This window comes from Oreochromis aureus, linkage group 12 (genome assembly GCF_013358895.1).
Source record: "Oreochromis aureus strain Israel breed Guangdong linkage group 12, ZZ_aureus, whole genome shotgun sequence".
Classification (NCBI taxonomy): Eukaryota; Metazoa; Chordata; class Actinopteri; order Cichliformes; family Cichlidae; genus Oreochromis; species Oreochromis aureus.
This window is the reverse complement of record NC_052953.1, coordinates 39352811-39371115: the sequence shown is the minus strand read 5'-3', so window position 1 is coordinate 39371115 and position 18305 is coordinate 39352811. Positions and strand designations below refer to the sequence as shown.

General features: G+C 40.7%; 2 protein-coding genes across 2 annotated transcripts in view; one reads left to right on the top strand and one right to left on the bottom strand.

Moving 5' to 3' along the window:
* Positions 1-18305, bottom strand: part of cacna1ba (calcium channel, voltage-dependent, N type, alpha 1B subunit, a) — a 340688-nt gene that overhangs the window by 190150 nt on the left and 132233 nt on the right. Inside the window, exons 19-20 of the mRNA XM_039620693.1 lie at positions 6708-7466; positions 5927-6114 (exon numbers count right to left, since the gene is read on the bottom strand). Of these exons, the coding sequence (XP_039476627.1) occupies positions 5927-6114; positions 6708-7466 (947 nt within the window). The remainder of the gene's footprint in view (positions 1-5926; positions 6115-6707; positions 7467-18305) is intronic.
* On the top strand, positions 10880-12213 carry LOC120443052 (zinc finger BED domain-containing protein 4-like). The gene is made up of 2 exons (XM_039620694.1): positions 10880-11028; positions 11234-12213. Exons 1-2 carry the CDS (start codon positions 10895-10897, stop codon positions 11883-11885), a joined length of 786 nt encoding a protein of 261 aa, XP_039476628.1. The 5' UTR covers positions 10880-10894; the 3' UTR covers positions 11886-12213.

The following is an 18305-nucleotide window of genomic DNA, read 5'->3' as shown; positions in this document are numbered from 1 at the left end:
CAGAGTTACACACACCTCTCTGCAGCTTCTCTCTTCTTGTTACCACGTTTAACAAACCATGTTATCAACTCCATCCCCATAGACACTACCTGCTCACAGGCCACCAAAAACAAACCAAACATCAGCAAAAAAAGAAACGATTTAAACATTAAAAAGATCACAAAAAAGTAACAATATACAGGGAGTGCAGAATTATTAGGCAAATGAGTATTTTGTCCACATCATCCTCTTCATGCATGTTGTCTTACTCCAAGCTGTATAGGCTCGAAAGCCTACTACCAATTAAGCATATTAGGTGATGTGCATCTCTGTAATGAGAAGGGGTGTGGTCTAATGACATCAACACCCTATATCAGGTGTGCATAATTATTAGGCAACTTCCTTTCCTTTGGCAAAATGGGTCAAAAGAAGGACTTGACAGGCTCAGAAAAGTCAAAAATAGTGAGATATCTTGCAGAGGGATGCAGCAGTCTTAAAATTGCAAAGCTCCTGAAGCGTGATCATCGAACAATCAAGCATTTCATTCAAAATAGTCAACAGGGTCGCAAGAAGCGTGTGGAAAAACCAAGGCGCAAAATAACTGCCCATGAACTGAGAAAAGTCAAGCGTGCAGCTGCCAAGATGCCACTTGCCACCAGTTTGGCCATATTTCAGAGCTGCAACATCACTGGAGTGCCCAAAAGCACAAGGTGTGCAATACTCAGAGACATGGCCAAGGTAAGAAAGGCTGAAAGACGACCACCACTGAACAAGACACACAAGCTGAAACGTCAAGACTGGGCCAAGAAATATCTCAAGACTGATTTTTCTAAGGTTTTATGGACTGATGAAATGAGAGTGAGTCTTGATGGGCCAGATGGATGGGCCCGTGGCTGGATTGGTAAAGGGCAGAGAGCTCCAGTCCGACTCAGACGCCAGCAAGGTGGAGGTGGAGTACTGGTTTGGGCTGGTATCATCAAAGATGAGCTTGTGGGGCCTTTTCGGGTTGAGGATGGAGTCAAGCTCAACTCCCAGTCCTACTGCCAGTTTCTGGAAGACACCTTCTTCAAGCAGTGGTACAGGAAGAAGTCTGCATCCTTCAAGAAAAACATGATTTTCATGCAGGACAATGCTCCATCACACGCGTCCAAGTACTCCACAGCGTGGATGGCAAGAAAGGGTATAAAAGAAGAAAAATTAATGACATGGCCTCCTTGTTCACCTGATCTGAACCCCATTGAGAACCTGTGGTCCATCATCAAATGTGAGATTTACAAGGAGGGAAAACAGTGTCTGGGAGGCTGTGGTTGCTGCTGCACGCAATGTTGATGGTGAACAGATCAAAACACTGACAGAATCCATGGATGGCAGGCTTTTGAGTGTCCTTGCAAAGAAAGGTGGCTATATTGGTCGCTGATTTGTTTTTGCTTTGTTTTTGAATGTCAGAAATGTATATTTGTGAATGTGGAGATGTTATATTGGTTTCACTGGTAAAAATAAATAATTGAAATGGGTATATATTTGTTTTTTGTTAAGTTGCCTAATAATTATGCACAGTAATAGTCACCTGCACACACAGATATCCCCCTAAAATAGCTAAAACTACTTCCAAAAACATTCAGCTTTGATATTAATGAGTTTTTTGGGTTCATTGAGAACATGGTTGTTGTTCAATAATAAAATTATTCCTCAAAAATACAATTTGCCTAATAATTCTGCACTCCCTGTAGTATCCAAAACTGCAATGAAAAAAACTGTTGTGGGTTAATAAACATCAGATATCTCTCTTCTAAGTCCTTGTTAGTAAATTAATTAATAATTCATCAACATATTGATTTACTCTGCTTTACATAAACCTGGTTACAGCAGGATGATTATGTTAGTTTAAATGAATTAACACCCCTGAGTAATACTAACTGATAGCACAGGCTGAGGTGAGGGAGTGACAGCAATCTCCACCTTAACCATACATCCAGAGTTTTAATTCATTTTAAAGCCTGACACTGCATCCTGACTGGGAAACTCAAAAATCTGTTTTTAGTTGTCTATCTATCGTCCGCCTGGTCCTCACTCAGAGTTTCTATCTGATTTCTATCTGTCTTTCTCCAGCTGATCTTCAGCAATTGCTTCCTACAGCTCAAAGATGTCCTGCCATTGCGACATATACCTTAATTTTAAATATGATCAACCTATATCTATTAAAGGGCTTTGTACCAAAGGCCTTCAAGCTGGCAGTAATCAAACCATTACTTAAAAGCCCATCACTTTAACCAGCTATGGGCCAATTTCCAACCTTCCTTTTAATCTCAAAAATTCTTTAAGTAGTTGTAAAACAGCTAACTGATCATCTTTAGAGAAATGGTTTATTTGAAGAGTTTCACTCAGGTTTCAGATTTCATCACAGTACAAAAAAGCATTAGTAAGGGTTATAAATGATCTTCTCTCTGCCTCTGGCAGTAGCACATCTCTGTGCTTGTCCCACTGCTTAGTGCAGCATTCGATACTGTTGACCACAATATTTTATTACAGAGATTAGAGCACACCATAGAAATTAAAGGCTGCAGTGGTGTCAGTCATATGTAACAGGCTCAGAATTTTTCATTTAAATTAATAGTCCTCTTCAAGCATTAAGTTTATTTCTGGAGTTACACAGGGTTCCAATACTGTTTACATTATACATGCTTCCCTTAGGGAGTATCATTAGAAGGCATCTACACACACCGCTGCTATGCAGATGATACCCAATTTTATCTTTTTTTCTTAGGTGCACCAGCACATAAGTTAGGTGCATCCAAATTTTTTAACCACAACACTTAACGCCGCAACTTTACATGTTCACTTTAAAAAAAAAAAAAAATTGCTGTCCATACAGACAATATTGATTTGTAAATGATTAACTAACAATCTTGTCAACACAAAGTTCTTTATTTGGAGCACATTTCTACAAGAAAGATAAGTTACCATATTTTTTGGACCATAAGGTGCATCGGATTATAAGGCACATTAAGCGAAACCAAACAGTCAGATAAGTCAAACTTTACTCAACTCGTTCTTCTTGCTTCCTCCACTTCCTTACCATTGATTTATTAATGTTGAATTCTCTCGCAGATGCTCTATTCTCATGTTATACTGAGTAACTGATAGAGTTTGAAATCCGCTTTTTTAGCATGTCTCTTAACAGGTGCCATTTTGGGGTACACAATATGGGCAATCGTGGCTCAAGAGTTGGGAGTTCGCCTTGTAATCAAAAGGTTGCTGGTTTGAGCTCCGGCTTGGACAGTCTCGGTCGTTGTGTCCTTGGAATAGTTTTCTATACGAGATCGCTGCAAAAGGTGCAGCCTTACCTAATGTCTACCCTACTGTTACTCATTTTATATTAAGATTTAAAATTCTAGTTGGTATTGGTATGGCAAATAGCCTTCAGTAATGGTAATAAATCACACTATTGCTGTGTGATTTATTACCACCAGTAGGTGGCCCTCTGACCACCTACTCGTGGTGGTCAGAGGGCCCGGTGGCGCCAGTGTCCGGCAGCCTCGCCTCTGTCAGTGCGCCCCAGGGTGGCTGTGGCTACAATGTAGCTTGCCATCACTAGTGTGTGAATGTGTGTGTGAATGGGTGGATGACTGGATATGTAAAGCGCTTTGGGGTCCTTAGGGACTAGTAAAGCGCTATATAAAATACAGGCCATTTACATTACACACAATACGGTAATGTTATGTTGAAGCACAGTACGTATTACTCTGTGAGGCTCCAGACTACAGTAGCCGTAATCCTCTAACAATCAATCAAGTGGTTCAGCTTTGTAGCTTACCAAAGTTGTACTAAAACATTTTGACAGATTTTTGAGCGCCGTGTAAGCCATAAAATCGGTTCGCGGTCAGTAAGCACAACCAGAATTCATACATAACGCACACTTTGGAGGAAATGAAGGGATTTTAAGTGTGCCTTATATTCCGAAAAATACGGTACTGAAAAAGTTCTTGTGCTAAAGTTTTTCACTGAGCTGAAATTTAAATTTAAAATATCTCAAGATATGCAAAATAAAAAGAAAGTCAAAATTAAAAGAGCCTCAAAGGCTTCGAACTGAACATCTCAGTATCTGAACATCTTATCTTGGGCATGGGCATCTGAGAGGTTCTGCCCTTGACTATCTCTGATTGGTTTTATACGAGGATATGAGGATAATGTGTTGACTACGCGGAGACTTTCAGAGTTGCGGAGACTTTTTTTTTTCTTTTTTTTTAAACTCAAACAGCTGGTCGCAACGGTGTGAGCTAGGATTTTTTTGGCGGAACATTTGCACATTTGCAGAATGTGCAGGTGTCCCCGCTATTGGATTATTGTAGGAATTCCCTACGTCATTTCCCCTTTCTACGTGTCTGTGCAGAGACACGCGCGTGATACACAAATCAATCAAACAGCAACAGCACGGAGTCAGTGCTGCTGCGCTTCAGTGGCGCGTTCAGCTACTCTAAGCAGCGTTTTCATGATTGGTATATGGGCATGAAGTTGTCTGCTGTTGGCCACACAGAGACTTTCAGAGTTGCGAAGAGTTTTTTTTTTTTTACTCGAAAAGCTGGTCACAGCAGTGTGACTTAGGATTTTTTTATCGCACCATTAAGAAATTAGGTTGCATTTCCGACCAAACTGGTCACACTCTAGAGCCCTGTATAGTATAACATCAATCGTAAAGCACTCCAATCTTGGCCTGCTGCCTTAATGTGGTTTTAGGTTATTTAAAGATAGAATGGAAGGCAGAGCCTTCAGTTTTCAGGCCCCTCTTCTCTGAAACCAGCTCCTAGTTTGGCTTCAGGTAATAATAATAATAATAATAATAATAATGGATTGCATTTATATAGCGCTTTTCGAGACTCTCAAAGCGCTTTACAATTCCAGTATTCATTCACTCTCACATTCACACACAGGTGACAGAAACTCTCTCTACTTTGATGATTAGGCTTAAAACTTTACTTTTTGAAAAAGCTTGTAGTTAGGGCTCGATTAGATTACCCTAAACCCTCCCTTATTTACACTGCAATAGGCCTAAGCTGCTGGGGACTTTCCACGATGCATTGAGCATTTCTTCTTAATTCAACTCTTTTCATTTGAACTGTTTATACACAACTTTGCATTTAATCATTAGTTTATATAAGTCTTCCTCCCCTCACTCCTCCATCCATTTGCGGCAGATGGCTGTCCCTATCTGAACCTGGTTCTATTGGAGGTTTTTTCCTATGCAAAGGTTTTTCTTTCTGTTGCCAAGTGCTTGCTCATAGGGGTCAACAGAATGTTGGAGCTTCTGTATGTTATTGTAGGATCTATCCCTCTACAATATAAAACTCCTTGAGATGACACTTGTTGTGATTTGGCTCTATATAAATAAAAGTGAACTGAATTTAAAATTGAGTTTCTTTTTACCATGTTCATATGATACCAAGTGTACTGCATATCACACTATTTTAGAGTTCTTCACTAAAACAAAAAGAAATCAGCTAAATACCCATGTTAATTTATTTTTTAAAATTTCAGATTTCTTTTCATTTTCTGGCTTATTTCTTGTCTCTTTAACACTCAAAATCAGTGACAAGAGTTAAGAAAGAATCTGTAGCTTATATCCTTCAACTGTGAAAACTAAACCATTTCAATGTGGGTCCCTCCTGTGCAACAAAACTATTTCCTAGAGAACTTCAAGCCATAAAGAAGCAGAGCTAATATTAATTTCAAAGACACAACCCCTGGAAGAGCTACATCTGGCAGGGATTTTTGTTTAGTCTCCTGGGGATTTTGTAGTACTTTTAATGTCAGATTCAAAAGCCCATGAGAAACCATACAAAAATTAATTCATGAAGCCTTTCTCTGAAACTGTAAAACTGTAGCAATGAAAAGGACTTTTAGAGCATTGGTAACAACTGAACTAAACTTATTTATGCTAATAGGTACTGACTTTGTATTAGGGTGGTCTCTCCAGGTGGGGAGGTGATAGTCACAGGAGGAATCTGGATGGAGGTTTGCCCAGTTCGTCTGACATTCCTCTGGTTATCTGAGTCTTCTATATGGTCAGGAGGCCAGCTAGTCCCCCCAGAGCCTTGCTGGGGGGTGATAGCCAAGGACTCACCCTCTGAATCCCCAAACCTGTGCCAAAGGAAGAGATATAATCTTAGCTCCTCTACTGTGTACTGTGTAATGTTCTGACTTCTGCAGGAATTTTTCCTTGTTCTGGTTGAGACTCTGGTTCAAACACATCTATAACTAAGCATAGTGTGGACACAATGTTGCTATATTTTGCTGCTATGTGTCCATAAAATTCATCTTTATTACTGAGTAAAGGGGGTGTATACCTTTTTATTAGTATTTTCCCACAATAGAATAGAACAGCTCTTTATTGATTATTTTAAATTATGGGCGCTCCATGACAACTGTGGAGAAATAAAATATAAATGCAAGAGGTAATGGCCCTGGGTTTTTTTTATACAGGAGGATCCGGTGATGGCCTCCAGGGGTGACAGAGGGCAGCCAATGATTTTTTTTGGCAGTGTTAATTACCCTCATTTTTATTGTAGATAAGAAATGTAAAAAATTCATTGTTGACCACTTATAGGTAACCTCCTTGGGCTCAAATTCCAAGCTCCAGCCCTTTTTATAGTGTCACTGTCAGTGTCACTGTGTAGCTGAAATCAAATAGTGAACAGAAGAACAGTATTACCATATATAACCATAGTTTTTACCTGTGACTGTGGGTCTTCTCTCTGTCGTTAGACTCTGTGGAGTGTCCCCTGGATCCGTGAATGCGATGCCTTCTTCGCTCTCCACTGGCACCATTGTCGCCTCTGGAATCCCTATCCCCATTCCTGTTAGACAAATTTCCATCTTTGTGGCGAGATCTTCGCTCTCCCCTCCCTCCACTAGTCACTGTCCCGTTGCCACCTCGGGACTGCCGGTGTGAATGATGATGGTGGTGATCTCTCTCGCCTACGTTCCCCCAACCTCCACTGTCATCCACTGAACACTGATGGCGGTGCTTCCTGCCTCCCTCCCGGCTGTGGGACCTCTCACTTTTCCCCCGTTTGTCCCGGCAGCTGTCGTGGTCTTTGGAGCGGTTGTGATGGACGTGATGCCTCCCATCTTTAGTGCTATCACCATTATCATTGGTTTCCTGTTTTCGTTCTCTGTCTCGGTGGTAGTGGTGATGGCGGGGCTTTTGAGGTACAGAGGGAGGTGGGTCCGTGGCTGTGTCAGCCTCCTCTGGCAAGCAAGTCTTCTTGTGGTGGTGCTGGTTGCTGCCGCTGTGGGGCTCAACAACCAACGGCCGGTCAAGGTGAGTCTTCATGTCTGGCTGCATGTGTAGGGCTGACGATATGTGCAGTCGCTCCTCTGAAGTTAGCTCACTGTACAGTGCCTCACAGCTTGCACGGTTCTGTTTTCTCAGTTGGCTGGTCCTTTGTTCCCACACTGACATTGTCTTCACTGACCTCTGCTGCTCCTTACTACAGATTGGAAAAAGAAGACAAATTATAACCACTGTAACATTAATTTTACAATCTAAAACAGTGAATATATTCTGAATCATCAACTTTGCAAGCCAGTGCAACAGTCACGATAATCTTTAAGTTCAGCAAATGATAAAGCCCATTCCAATGGATGCACTGACAGGTAAAGCATCCATTGTCACAAATTCAGTATGTATGCATTTTATAATTCATAGCACATAAAATTAGCTGTACACTTTATTCAGTGTTGGGAAGGTTATTTTTAAAATTTATTCCACTACAGATTACAGTTACATACCCCAAAATGTATTTTGCAACGTATTCCGTTACGTTACTCAATAAGAGTAAAGTATTCTGAATACTTTGGATTACTTAATATATTGTCATGCTTTTTACAACTACATGGAATGTGCTATTGCTGTGTGATTTATTACCATTACTGAAGGCTATTTGGCATACCAATACCAACTAGAATTTTAAATCTTAATATAAAATGAGTAACAGTAGGGTAGACATTAGGTAAGGCTGCACCTTTTACAGCGATCTCGTATAGAAAACTATTCCGCGAGTATATAAAACAGGTCCGCGGCTCCGAACCGTAGTAAAGGGACCTCTGGCTAATACGTTGGGTTCGTGTCGGGCTCGTAGCTGAAAACTAGCTTTACTTTGTTGTGTGGATCAACTTTGCTAGCGAGAGACAGAGAGAGGCATTGAAAGGCTGCACCAACGGAGCTTATTGTTTAGGAGAAAAACACGAACACAGTGTGCAGTCGAGTCTGAATAGCTTACTTACAACTGGGCTTGTCAGGCCGTCTTTTTGACTGCAGTGGTTTTTACTATATTTACATGCTTCTATCTCCCGTTTCTGGTTGGTGACAACTCGTACTTTTCAACTCTCCTTTTTCTTCCTCCCTCGCTCACAGACACATAACAGGTATGGCAGTCCATTCTCCCTTGAGCACATAATACACTGCCCATGAGGCTACATTCTTTAGGGCTATGCCTGTAACACTCTGCCTATTGCCTTCATATTAAATACATTTTTGAATTATAATTTTTAAAAATATTTTTTCACGTCATTTGTGGTAGAAGTAGAGGTGACATGGGCCACGAGATTGAGACATAGAGTCTCTTAATGCGTGTTTTGTTTGGGTTAACACCAGTGTGGAAATACCAAAAATAGAGAGGGCATAGCCTAACATATGAAACAGGAGAAAACCGCCCTGTAATCCATTTATTTCAACAAAGTAACTGTATTCTGAATACCACTTTTTTAAACGGTAACTGTAACGGCATAGACTTACTCATATTTTGTATTTTAAATACGTAACGCCGGTACATGTATTTCGTTACTCCCCAACACTGATTCTATTTTACATCATGACACACAGAGTACCTACATGCAAAATGATTTACTGTATGACCAAGGTGCAATGGAGCTTTCAACAACAAGCTAAATTGATCACAGTATACTATGGAGACAGCTCATTCATGAATATGCCTCAAAGGCCAAGCATGGATACATTACCATGCTTTGACATCCTATGACTTTCTGTCAATATGTGTTTAATACACGACTTTGAAATGGCTGGAAGGATACACTCTTCAAGGTGTATGACCTACACTGACCCATTTAGATTTTAATAATGAGAAATGATATATTTTAGTGTCATTAATGTCAAGAAGCCAATCTGATCACAGCACAGTTAGGGACGAACTTTATCCCAGCTTTATAATATGCCATCATCCTGCAACTGTATTCCTTGTGCTCAACACATTGCACTACACTCCTGTTAAGAGGTGGATGGAAAACATGGAACTGGACTTGTTGGATGAACAGAAAGCCCGCAACATAGTATGCATGATGAGAATGCAGAGCAGCTCTGTTTTACTTAAGTATTCTTGCTTTCAGAATGTCAATGATGACATCATGATTATGTATGCATGTAACTGGCACTATCATCCACCTTGTTCGCAGACAACTGGGTTTTTACCTCAGGTAGTGATGGACTGGGGTGCAGACATAACTCCTACAAACACATAAAGGGAGCAACATTGAAATACACAGAGGGAGAGAAGGAATTTCAAATGGACAGAAAAGGCAAAAGCCAGAGAGGGCAAATTAGCTTTAGGGAAACTCTTAGGAGGACAAACATACATCAAAGACACTAAATTGTACAAGGATAATGTTTTTTCCTGAAAGTGAGCAAGTGAACAAGTGAGCAATCAAGGTGTTCAGAGAGTGCATTAAAAAAAGAAGAATTAGAGGTCATCAACATTTGAGCCATATATACTTACAATACATAGCTTTTTGTTAGACTAATATGCTAAATGATAAAGTATAGATTATAGCTGTCGAAATTAATGCGTTAATTGCGATAATTAAATTTTGGAATTAATTACGTTAGAATATTTAACTATTTAGCGCAACACGCAGAAAAGTTGCTCCCATAATTCCACTTGATTTGTTTACCGCGCCACTGAAAATGGAGAAGCAGGAACAGGATGGCCTTCTGGATGGGGAATTTAAATACAAGAAGAACATAGATGGGACAATAAACAAACTCGTTGTAATTTGCACTCACTGTAGTAAAGAGTTTCAATTTCACCGTTCAAATTCGACCTTAAAATACCACCTTAATGCCAAACACGCGTTTGTCGGGGCAGCAGCTTCACCCGGCCTGCGTCAGACCACTCTTAGTGAACGCATGAGGCCACTCGGTAAGTCTTCTTTGGACAAACTGACCGACAATATAGCCAAATGGATAGCAAAGGACTGTAGACCGCTAAGCATTGTGGAGGACAAGGGCTTTGCGGATGTTTTAAAGGTTGCATCTCAGGACGCGCCCCTACAAGCCCCCAGCGAGAAGCACAATAACAATTGAATCCACGAACTGTATGAAACGGAGAAAAGAAAAAGAAGAGGCTTTAGTTCACACAGAATGCGTGGCTCTGACAGGAGACCACTGGACATCATTGAGTAATGACAATTACCTGGGAGTTACTGCGCATTTAATCACTGAAGCCTGGGGTCTGACATCCTTGCGCTGACTATAATGAAAACGGAAGAGCGGCACTTTGCGGAGGCTTGTGCAGAGCAGTTCCAGACTGTTGCTCGCAGGTGGAGAATTGAGGAGAAGGTGACAACAGTAGGCACGGACAGTGCGCGCAATATGATCGCCGCGGCTCGCATCATGCCATTCAATCACATGCCGTGTACCGCGCACATTCTACAGAGATGCATCACAGTGAGTCTCGCAGACAGTGGCTTTGTCACTGCGCTGGCCAAATGCCGCAAAATTGTTGGCCATTTTAAGCACAGCCCAGCAAACACAGCAGAGCTGAACGCAGAGCAGGTGTCACTGGGCGCAAGCAGGAGCCGTTGGCCCAGGACGTGCCTACGGCGCTGGAACTCCACGCTGGAGATGGTGAAGCGCTTGATCCGCAACCAAACTGCAGTAACCGCGACTCTGGATAAACAAAAGCATAAACTTGTCCTCCTGACGCCTCCAGAGTGGGACAAACTCCAGAGACTGGAGACACTTCTAGAGCCCTGCAGGTGAGCCTGTCATTGTGACCATAATTGTAGGTTTAGATTAAATGTATCAAACATACATCTTAAATCAGTTTTGTTATTATGAAAATGTCTTATTTAAAAAATAAATGAAATCAAATATTTTATTAATATTACCTAGTATTAAAAAGCTTTTTTTAATTTGCTGTCTTATCTGTGTGTGTGTGTGTGTGTGTGTATTCCACTGCAGATATGTGACTGAACTGCTGGGAGGAGAGGCCTACGTCTCCTGCTCTGTAGTTCTACCAGCCTTCTGCCACCTGCGCCGTGTCATGGAAGTAACTGATGAGGACCCTGCATATGTGGTGAGGTTTAAAGAGAAGTTTAAGGAAGACCTTGCTTCCCGCCAGGAACATACCAACTATGCATGGCTCCAGATCGCAACTGCACTGGACCCACGTTTTAAAGACCTACGCAGTGTGCCCAAGACTGACAGAGAAGCAGTGTGGACCACACTGGCAGGCATGCTGCATGAAGACTCTCCTAGAAGATCACACACTGCAGAAGAAGGTCCAGCCAAGAAGAGGCTGAGCCTGCTGCAGATGGACTCTGACTCTGAGTCAGAGGAGGAGGTACAGCAGGACAGAGCCATACAGCGCTACAGAGCAGAGCCCTGCACTGCCTTAGAGGACTGTCCCTTACAGTGGTGGGCAGCTCATGCAGGAGCCCACAGCCAGCTGGCCCGCCTTGCTCGCAGATACCTGGCCACTCCTGCCTCCACAGTGCCCTGTGAGAGGCTGTTCTCTGTAGCAGGGCACATTGTGAACAAGAAGAGGTCTGCTCTGCACTCAGAGAACGTGGACAAGTTGGTTTGTCTCAGCAACTGGCTGAAGGATGAGTAGACCAGAGGACCGTGTGTTTAGAGCTTGTTCTATGGTTGAATGTGATTTAAACAATACTTTTCACTGTTGTTCATATTTTTTTGCACTAATCTACCTTACCCAAAAGGATGATTGGAGATTTTTTCTATTTTGCCTGTTGAATTAGGCCTATGTTCTGTGAACTTGAAGATGTATATGGATAAAACAATGTGCTAGATTTAAACGGGTGGAAAACATTCAGTAAAAATCCCTCACAATTATTTGAAGCCCTGTTCTGCTTGTACTGCTTGTACTCACAATTAATAATAAATAAAACAAACAAGTGTGTTAAAAACCACTATCTGTCCCGATTTTTACATATATATACATATACACATATATTTCGAGTTGCGATTAATCAATTTTAGGCTGTGATTAATTCGCTTCCAGCACAACACCCAGCCTACGTCAGACCACGCTGAGTGAACGCAGGCCACTCAGCGTGGTCTTAGCATTAAATAACACTAACAAGTGTGTAAAAATCCGCTATCTGTCCGTATGTTTGCACACATTTTGGTCATATTTCGAGTTGCGATTAATCATGATTAATTAATTTTTAGGCTGTGATTAATCTGATTAAAAATTTTAATCATTTGACAGCCCTAGTATAGATAATTTAATGATTAGAAATCTACCCTCTGGATATATAACAGTGTTAAGTACTGTGAAATAATATTTTTTAAAATTGCTACTCCCCTTTGTCTTGAGTTATAGCAGGCTGAGAACACATTAGAAAACTCAGACCTGTCACAGCTACAAATTAACTTAAAACACCTATGAGTCTCTTGTAATAAAACAACATCTGCCTGTAGTTTTTTAAGCTGGTTCAATATCTTTTACGTCTTTTCTCTGGAGCCAGCTCCATGTACATGCCATGTGACAAACCTTAGTTTGGCCATAGTTGTGTGTGTTTGATAACAATTCTACATGCAGCTGATAACAAAGTGCTCCACCCTGTGGTCCAAACTTTTTCCATTTTTTAATGGAAAGACAATTTCTATTTTTTTAATGAACTAATAATTACGTTCACTAAAAGTAAATTGATTTGGAATTAGTTTATCAATAGTTTATCAGTTATTTGTTCCGTGGTAACTAATCATAAATTATTTACCTAATTGTAAAGTGTAACTGTACAAAAACCTAAATTGTTTCACTCTTACAAGCAGGGAGGCACCACTCACTGGGCAGACATCGGCCAACATTTTCCTTGTTCACTGCCACTGGCCAATAAGGAAATGATATCTCTGATGTTGGTGGCCATACATCTCATTGATAAAAACAAAACAAACAAAAAAAGGGTATGGACATCAGCTATTGGCCAAACTGTTATTTTCAACAAGAATGTGTCAGTAAGTCAATACTGGCTAAGCAGAGCCACACCGGTATACTGTATGTTGTCCATTATGCACCAAATATGAAAACAATGCAGAAAAGATTCTTAAGATAATTTAGAAGATAAAACAGCAGCTCTGATTCACACTTCTATTCTCAAAACTGTTTGCTGTAATTGCAGCAGAGTGCAAATCACAGCTGAACAAACTGTGTGGAATAACAGAATATCTGTTTATCTTCTAGTCAGATCTAACTGTTGACTACTGATAAAAATCACTATCAGCCACAAATATCTGCTTTCAATATCTGCCATAATGGCCATGTTTTCATAGACTGGGCATGGGTAATGAACACATTTTTATCTTTCAGCTGTTCAGACTTACAGTATCAGCATTCTAAGTTCTCTCTAAACTAATATAAGACCGGGACAACGGGTCCTCTCGATTGCTGCCAAAAAACTTTGATAGTAGAGGTACAAAAAGTACAAAAATGTACTCAAAGACAGAAAGTAAAAAGTAGCTGTTTGAAGGACATTAATAACAGCTGTTTTTGTTCAAAATTAACTTAAACTTGTAGAATATTATATTAGCACATGGGGACACAAACTTCTTTCGGCTTTGCCTCTACACCTAAACAGAAAAAAATAGTATAGTCAATGGTTAAAGGAGGAGTCCATAGGTGGGGGGATCAGTCCATGAACACTGCAGCCACTGGGAACCAGTCCATCCAAGTACTTTACTGTAAATTCACCACAGTAGGGCAACCTAACCTTTTTATCCTACACTAAATTGTGGGGGATTTCCATGCAACTTTTGAATAACAAAGTTAGTATACTTAAGTTTGTTTAGCAAAACATTTCAATACAAAAAAAACAAAAAAGAAAACAACCTTCACATCATATACAGAACAAATATCTGATTTAACAAATAAGGACATTACATGTATGCTTTAAATTTCCAGTTTACTGAATACCACTTAGCAGTCCTTAACTTTAAATATGACCTAGTGTCCTGACCTTCCTCTCCTGCCCTGTCTTTCTTACAACTTTCTCTTTGAGTGCAATATCTTGCACCCTTCTTGGTAAATACAGCAGCTGTATCTTCAGCAAGTATCTTCAAAATGTTTTCATTTAAATTACCCACCACCTCAGGGCTCTAGACTAACTTTTTGACATGGGCACACCGGTACGCCTAACTTTTTAAAGTATAAGTGCATAAGTAAGTCCTGATTCGATTCAATTTAGCCTCAGACAGTCAGAAATATTATAATTCTGATCATTTATCAGTACTGATACACATGAGACTTCATCAGAATTGTGAACATCACAGCAGATGCCTTTGTGTGAAAGTAACTGAGAATAAAACACAGAAAAACATGAAGGAGATTTTCCTGGTCTGGCGTTTTATAGCAGATAACCTTAAAAATATTCTGCAATATTCTGCAATTTTGCATAATTTTAAGAAGTTTAAATTTCTTCAGTATTGAACAGCAGAAATTAGGCTTTCTTGTCCGAGGTCATTTAAGTGAAAAAAAGAAAAAGAAAAGAAAAAGACAGCGGCCGACAGCGCTGTAAACAACGGTAGACTGGTGGGTAATAAGCGAATGAATAATGCAGAAAACAGAGATTTGAGACGGGAAACTGTTCTTGAAGTACAGAGAGAGAGAGAGAGAGAGAGAGGGAGCTGTGCATGAAGTGTGATTTTTATCGTGGTGGAAGCAAAACAGCAAAAGTAAGAGGGAATTCATGACGACATTGATCAAATGTGAAGCGTAGTTTGCTGCTTCTTTTGCTGCTGGCTCGGCGAATTTTGGTTGGAGAGACAAAACCTGCAGCTCAGAATCAGCGCAAAAAAGACGTAAACACAGCGCGGACCCGATGCATCAGAATCGCTAAGCTCCGACAGCGTGTCTGTGTTCGGGCCGTGGGGTGAGAAAGCCGAGAAAGACAAAGCTGATTCTGATGCGTCGGGTCCGCTCTGTGTTTACGTCTTTGTGTGGAATCCGTTAATGAATTGATATCGCTTTATTCAAGCTACTCACCTCCCTCTTCCACCTGCACTTTCAACTGGACCACGGCCAATCAGAGAGGTCCCGCCCCTGACTATCTCTGATTGGTTTAGTCCACGATAGGGGCATAATGTGTGTCTGTTGTTGACCACACGGAGAGTTGCAGAGATTTTTTTTTTTTTTTTTGTTACCCGAAAATATTTGGTCACACCGGTGCGACCAAAAAAGGAACACATAGCTCACCCCGCCAGCCGTGACACATAACCCAAGGTTCAAGGTTACTTTATTTATACCCGTAGGTAAATTAGCTTTACCGGAAAATGATAGCATTTGGCATCCCTTCGCGTACCTTTAATTGGATAAAATTATATTTTGGGGTGCTGAAAAAAGCTTTGTTTCATGTTGAGTTTCATGATGACAATGTTTCTCCACAATGTAACCGTGGAAAGGTCACCTCAAACCGGGCCCCACTAAGTACAAGCTTTAATTGATTGGCCTATCAATAAGAATGATAAGCAGTTGTGTATCTTTGGTTTTTCTTTGGTTCATCTGTGACTTCAGTAAGCAAGTCCTCCCACTAACGCAACTTGCCTCCCCCCCCTTTTTTTCTTTTTTTTTTCCCCACAGGGTCATTTTTTATTTAACAAAAATGAAGCCAAAATGAAGAAGCAGTGTGTGAAAAACACATGTACACAAAATGATTTGGTATCTTGTAGAACCACCTTTAGCAGCAATAACTTAGTACCTTATATGTAATCATTTTGTGTTTGTTTTTATCAGTGTCACTTATCATTGTAGAGATAATTTTGGACACTTTTCTTGTCAGTGTTGTTTCATTACAGTTTTCAGACATTCCCACTGTTTTTTTTAAGGTCCCGGCTCAGTATTTAATTCAGGTTGAGGTTCAGACTTTGACTGGTCTATTGCAACATCTGGATTCTTTTCTTTTTCAGCCATTCTGTTGTAGATTTGCTGCTGTGTTTGGAATCACTGTTTTCTCACAATGTCCAATTTGGGTTAAGTTTTAGCTGTTGAACAGATGGCCTCACTTTGACTCCAGATACTTTGATATACAGAAGAGTTCGTGGTTGACTCAAAGACTGCAAATAGCCAAAATCATAACCGTCGTTTGGTTACTGCTAAATGTGGTGCTGTGCATTAAGTCCAGACGTCTTGGTCTCGTTCTGTCCAAAGAACATCGTTCCAGAAGTCTTTGTTCAGATGCAACTCTGCAGACCTAAACTATGCTGCCATGTTTTTTCTTTTAGAGAGAAGAGACTTTCTTCTGCAAAGCACACTTGTTCAGTTTTTTTTCTTAACCCTCTACTGCATAGCGTTACCCTGAGGCAACAAACCACATTTTCATGCCTTACACTGGCCCTTCAAAAAAAAAAAAAACTTTTTTTTTTCAAATAATGCTACCAGGCACATCTCTTTTCAATAAAATGATGAGTTGAAGGTGGTGTGACTTATATTTGGGGGGGCAGGACTCCTTTCTGCAAGCTGCAGTACATGAGAGCCATCTCCATTCGGAGGCACGATAAAGATCACTATTTTACATGTTTATAGTGAAATAAATGGATATTAAAAAATACTTGTATGTGCATGAATATGTTAAGAAGCATATTTGATTGTTTTTTCTGCTTTTTTAAATTTATTTATATAGTAAAACTGTTCATTTTCATTCGTTGCCTCAAGGCAACACTGCGCAGTTGGCCCAATTTTTTTCAGGCAATATAGTGCATTTGCATATGTGTGTAGAGATGTGTTTGTGTGCATTTATATGATCATAGTCAATGCTTTTTACTTTACAATCTACTCATAATTACAGGACATGGATGTAAATACCTTTTATGCAAGGAAACCAAGGGAATGTGCACTTTCTGTCCTCAGAAAGTGAGGACAGTGAGCTTTCAGGGAGTGACAGTGAAGTAGAGGAGTGGATGCCTGAATGAGGTTTGAGGGACACTTAGGAGCTCAGGGGTCAGTTGGTAAAGTAACTGTGTCTGTGTTAGTGCCCACATAGCAAGCAGGTCTGGCCAGGATCTGGTATTAAGTCGGCACTTTGAGTAATCTGGGACAGTAGAAAAGCGCTATATAAAAATCAGTCCATTCACTGTCTGAACAGTTTCGGTATGTTACTTTTGCACTGTTTTGCATGTTCCGGCACATGTTGTTATTGCATGGCTTGATTAAGGTACACATTATGCTGACATGTGGGGCCAGAGCTGAAACTGTTCTGGGCCAGCACAGGGCCAGCAGTGTGTCTACAACTGGCCCGTGGCTGCATACCACCTACAGATGGCCCACATACCGCAATGAATAACGGCCCTTTGGTGGCCCAGATCAGGTTTGCCAGAGGTAATCCACACATGGGCCAGCACAGGACGACTAGGGTGTCTGAAACTGGCCTTGTGCTGGCCCATGTGTGGGCCACCTCTAGCAAACCAGGTCTGGGCCACCAAAGGGCCGTCATTCGTTGCGGTATGTGGGCCATGTATAAGCACATTGTGTGGGCCTGATCCCTGCCATACCAATATTGCTGTGTGGGTGTCAGTGTGTGTGGTCATGTATTACTTATTGTTGTGGGGACACAAATTTGTTTACACACTCACATTGTGAGGTCTCGCCTACTTTATGGGGACAAATTGCAAGGTAAATCATTCAATTTTAGGGTGAAGGCTTGAGTCAGGGTTAGGATAAGGTTCAGGCAGGGACTTGTGATGGGTAGAGTCAGGATAAGTCTCCAGGAAATTAATGTAAGTTAATGTAATGTCCACAAAAGTGATGGAAACACAACGTGTGTGTGTGTGTGTGTGTGTGTGTGTGTGTGTGTGCGTGCGTGCATAGGGTTAGGGTCAAATGTTGGATGCATTTTGGTGTTTTATTGTTTTGTGAAATGTTTACATTGTTTATTTGTTGTTTATTTATTTGTTCATCCTTGTTGTACTAATACAACTTATTATAGAATAACTTGGCATTTTACTACCCTTGTTGCACAGTGTTGCCTTGAAGCAACAAACCAATATCTGTTTTGGGGGGGGGGGGGCAGGGTGTCAAATT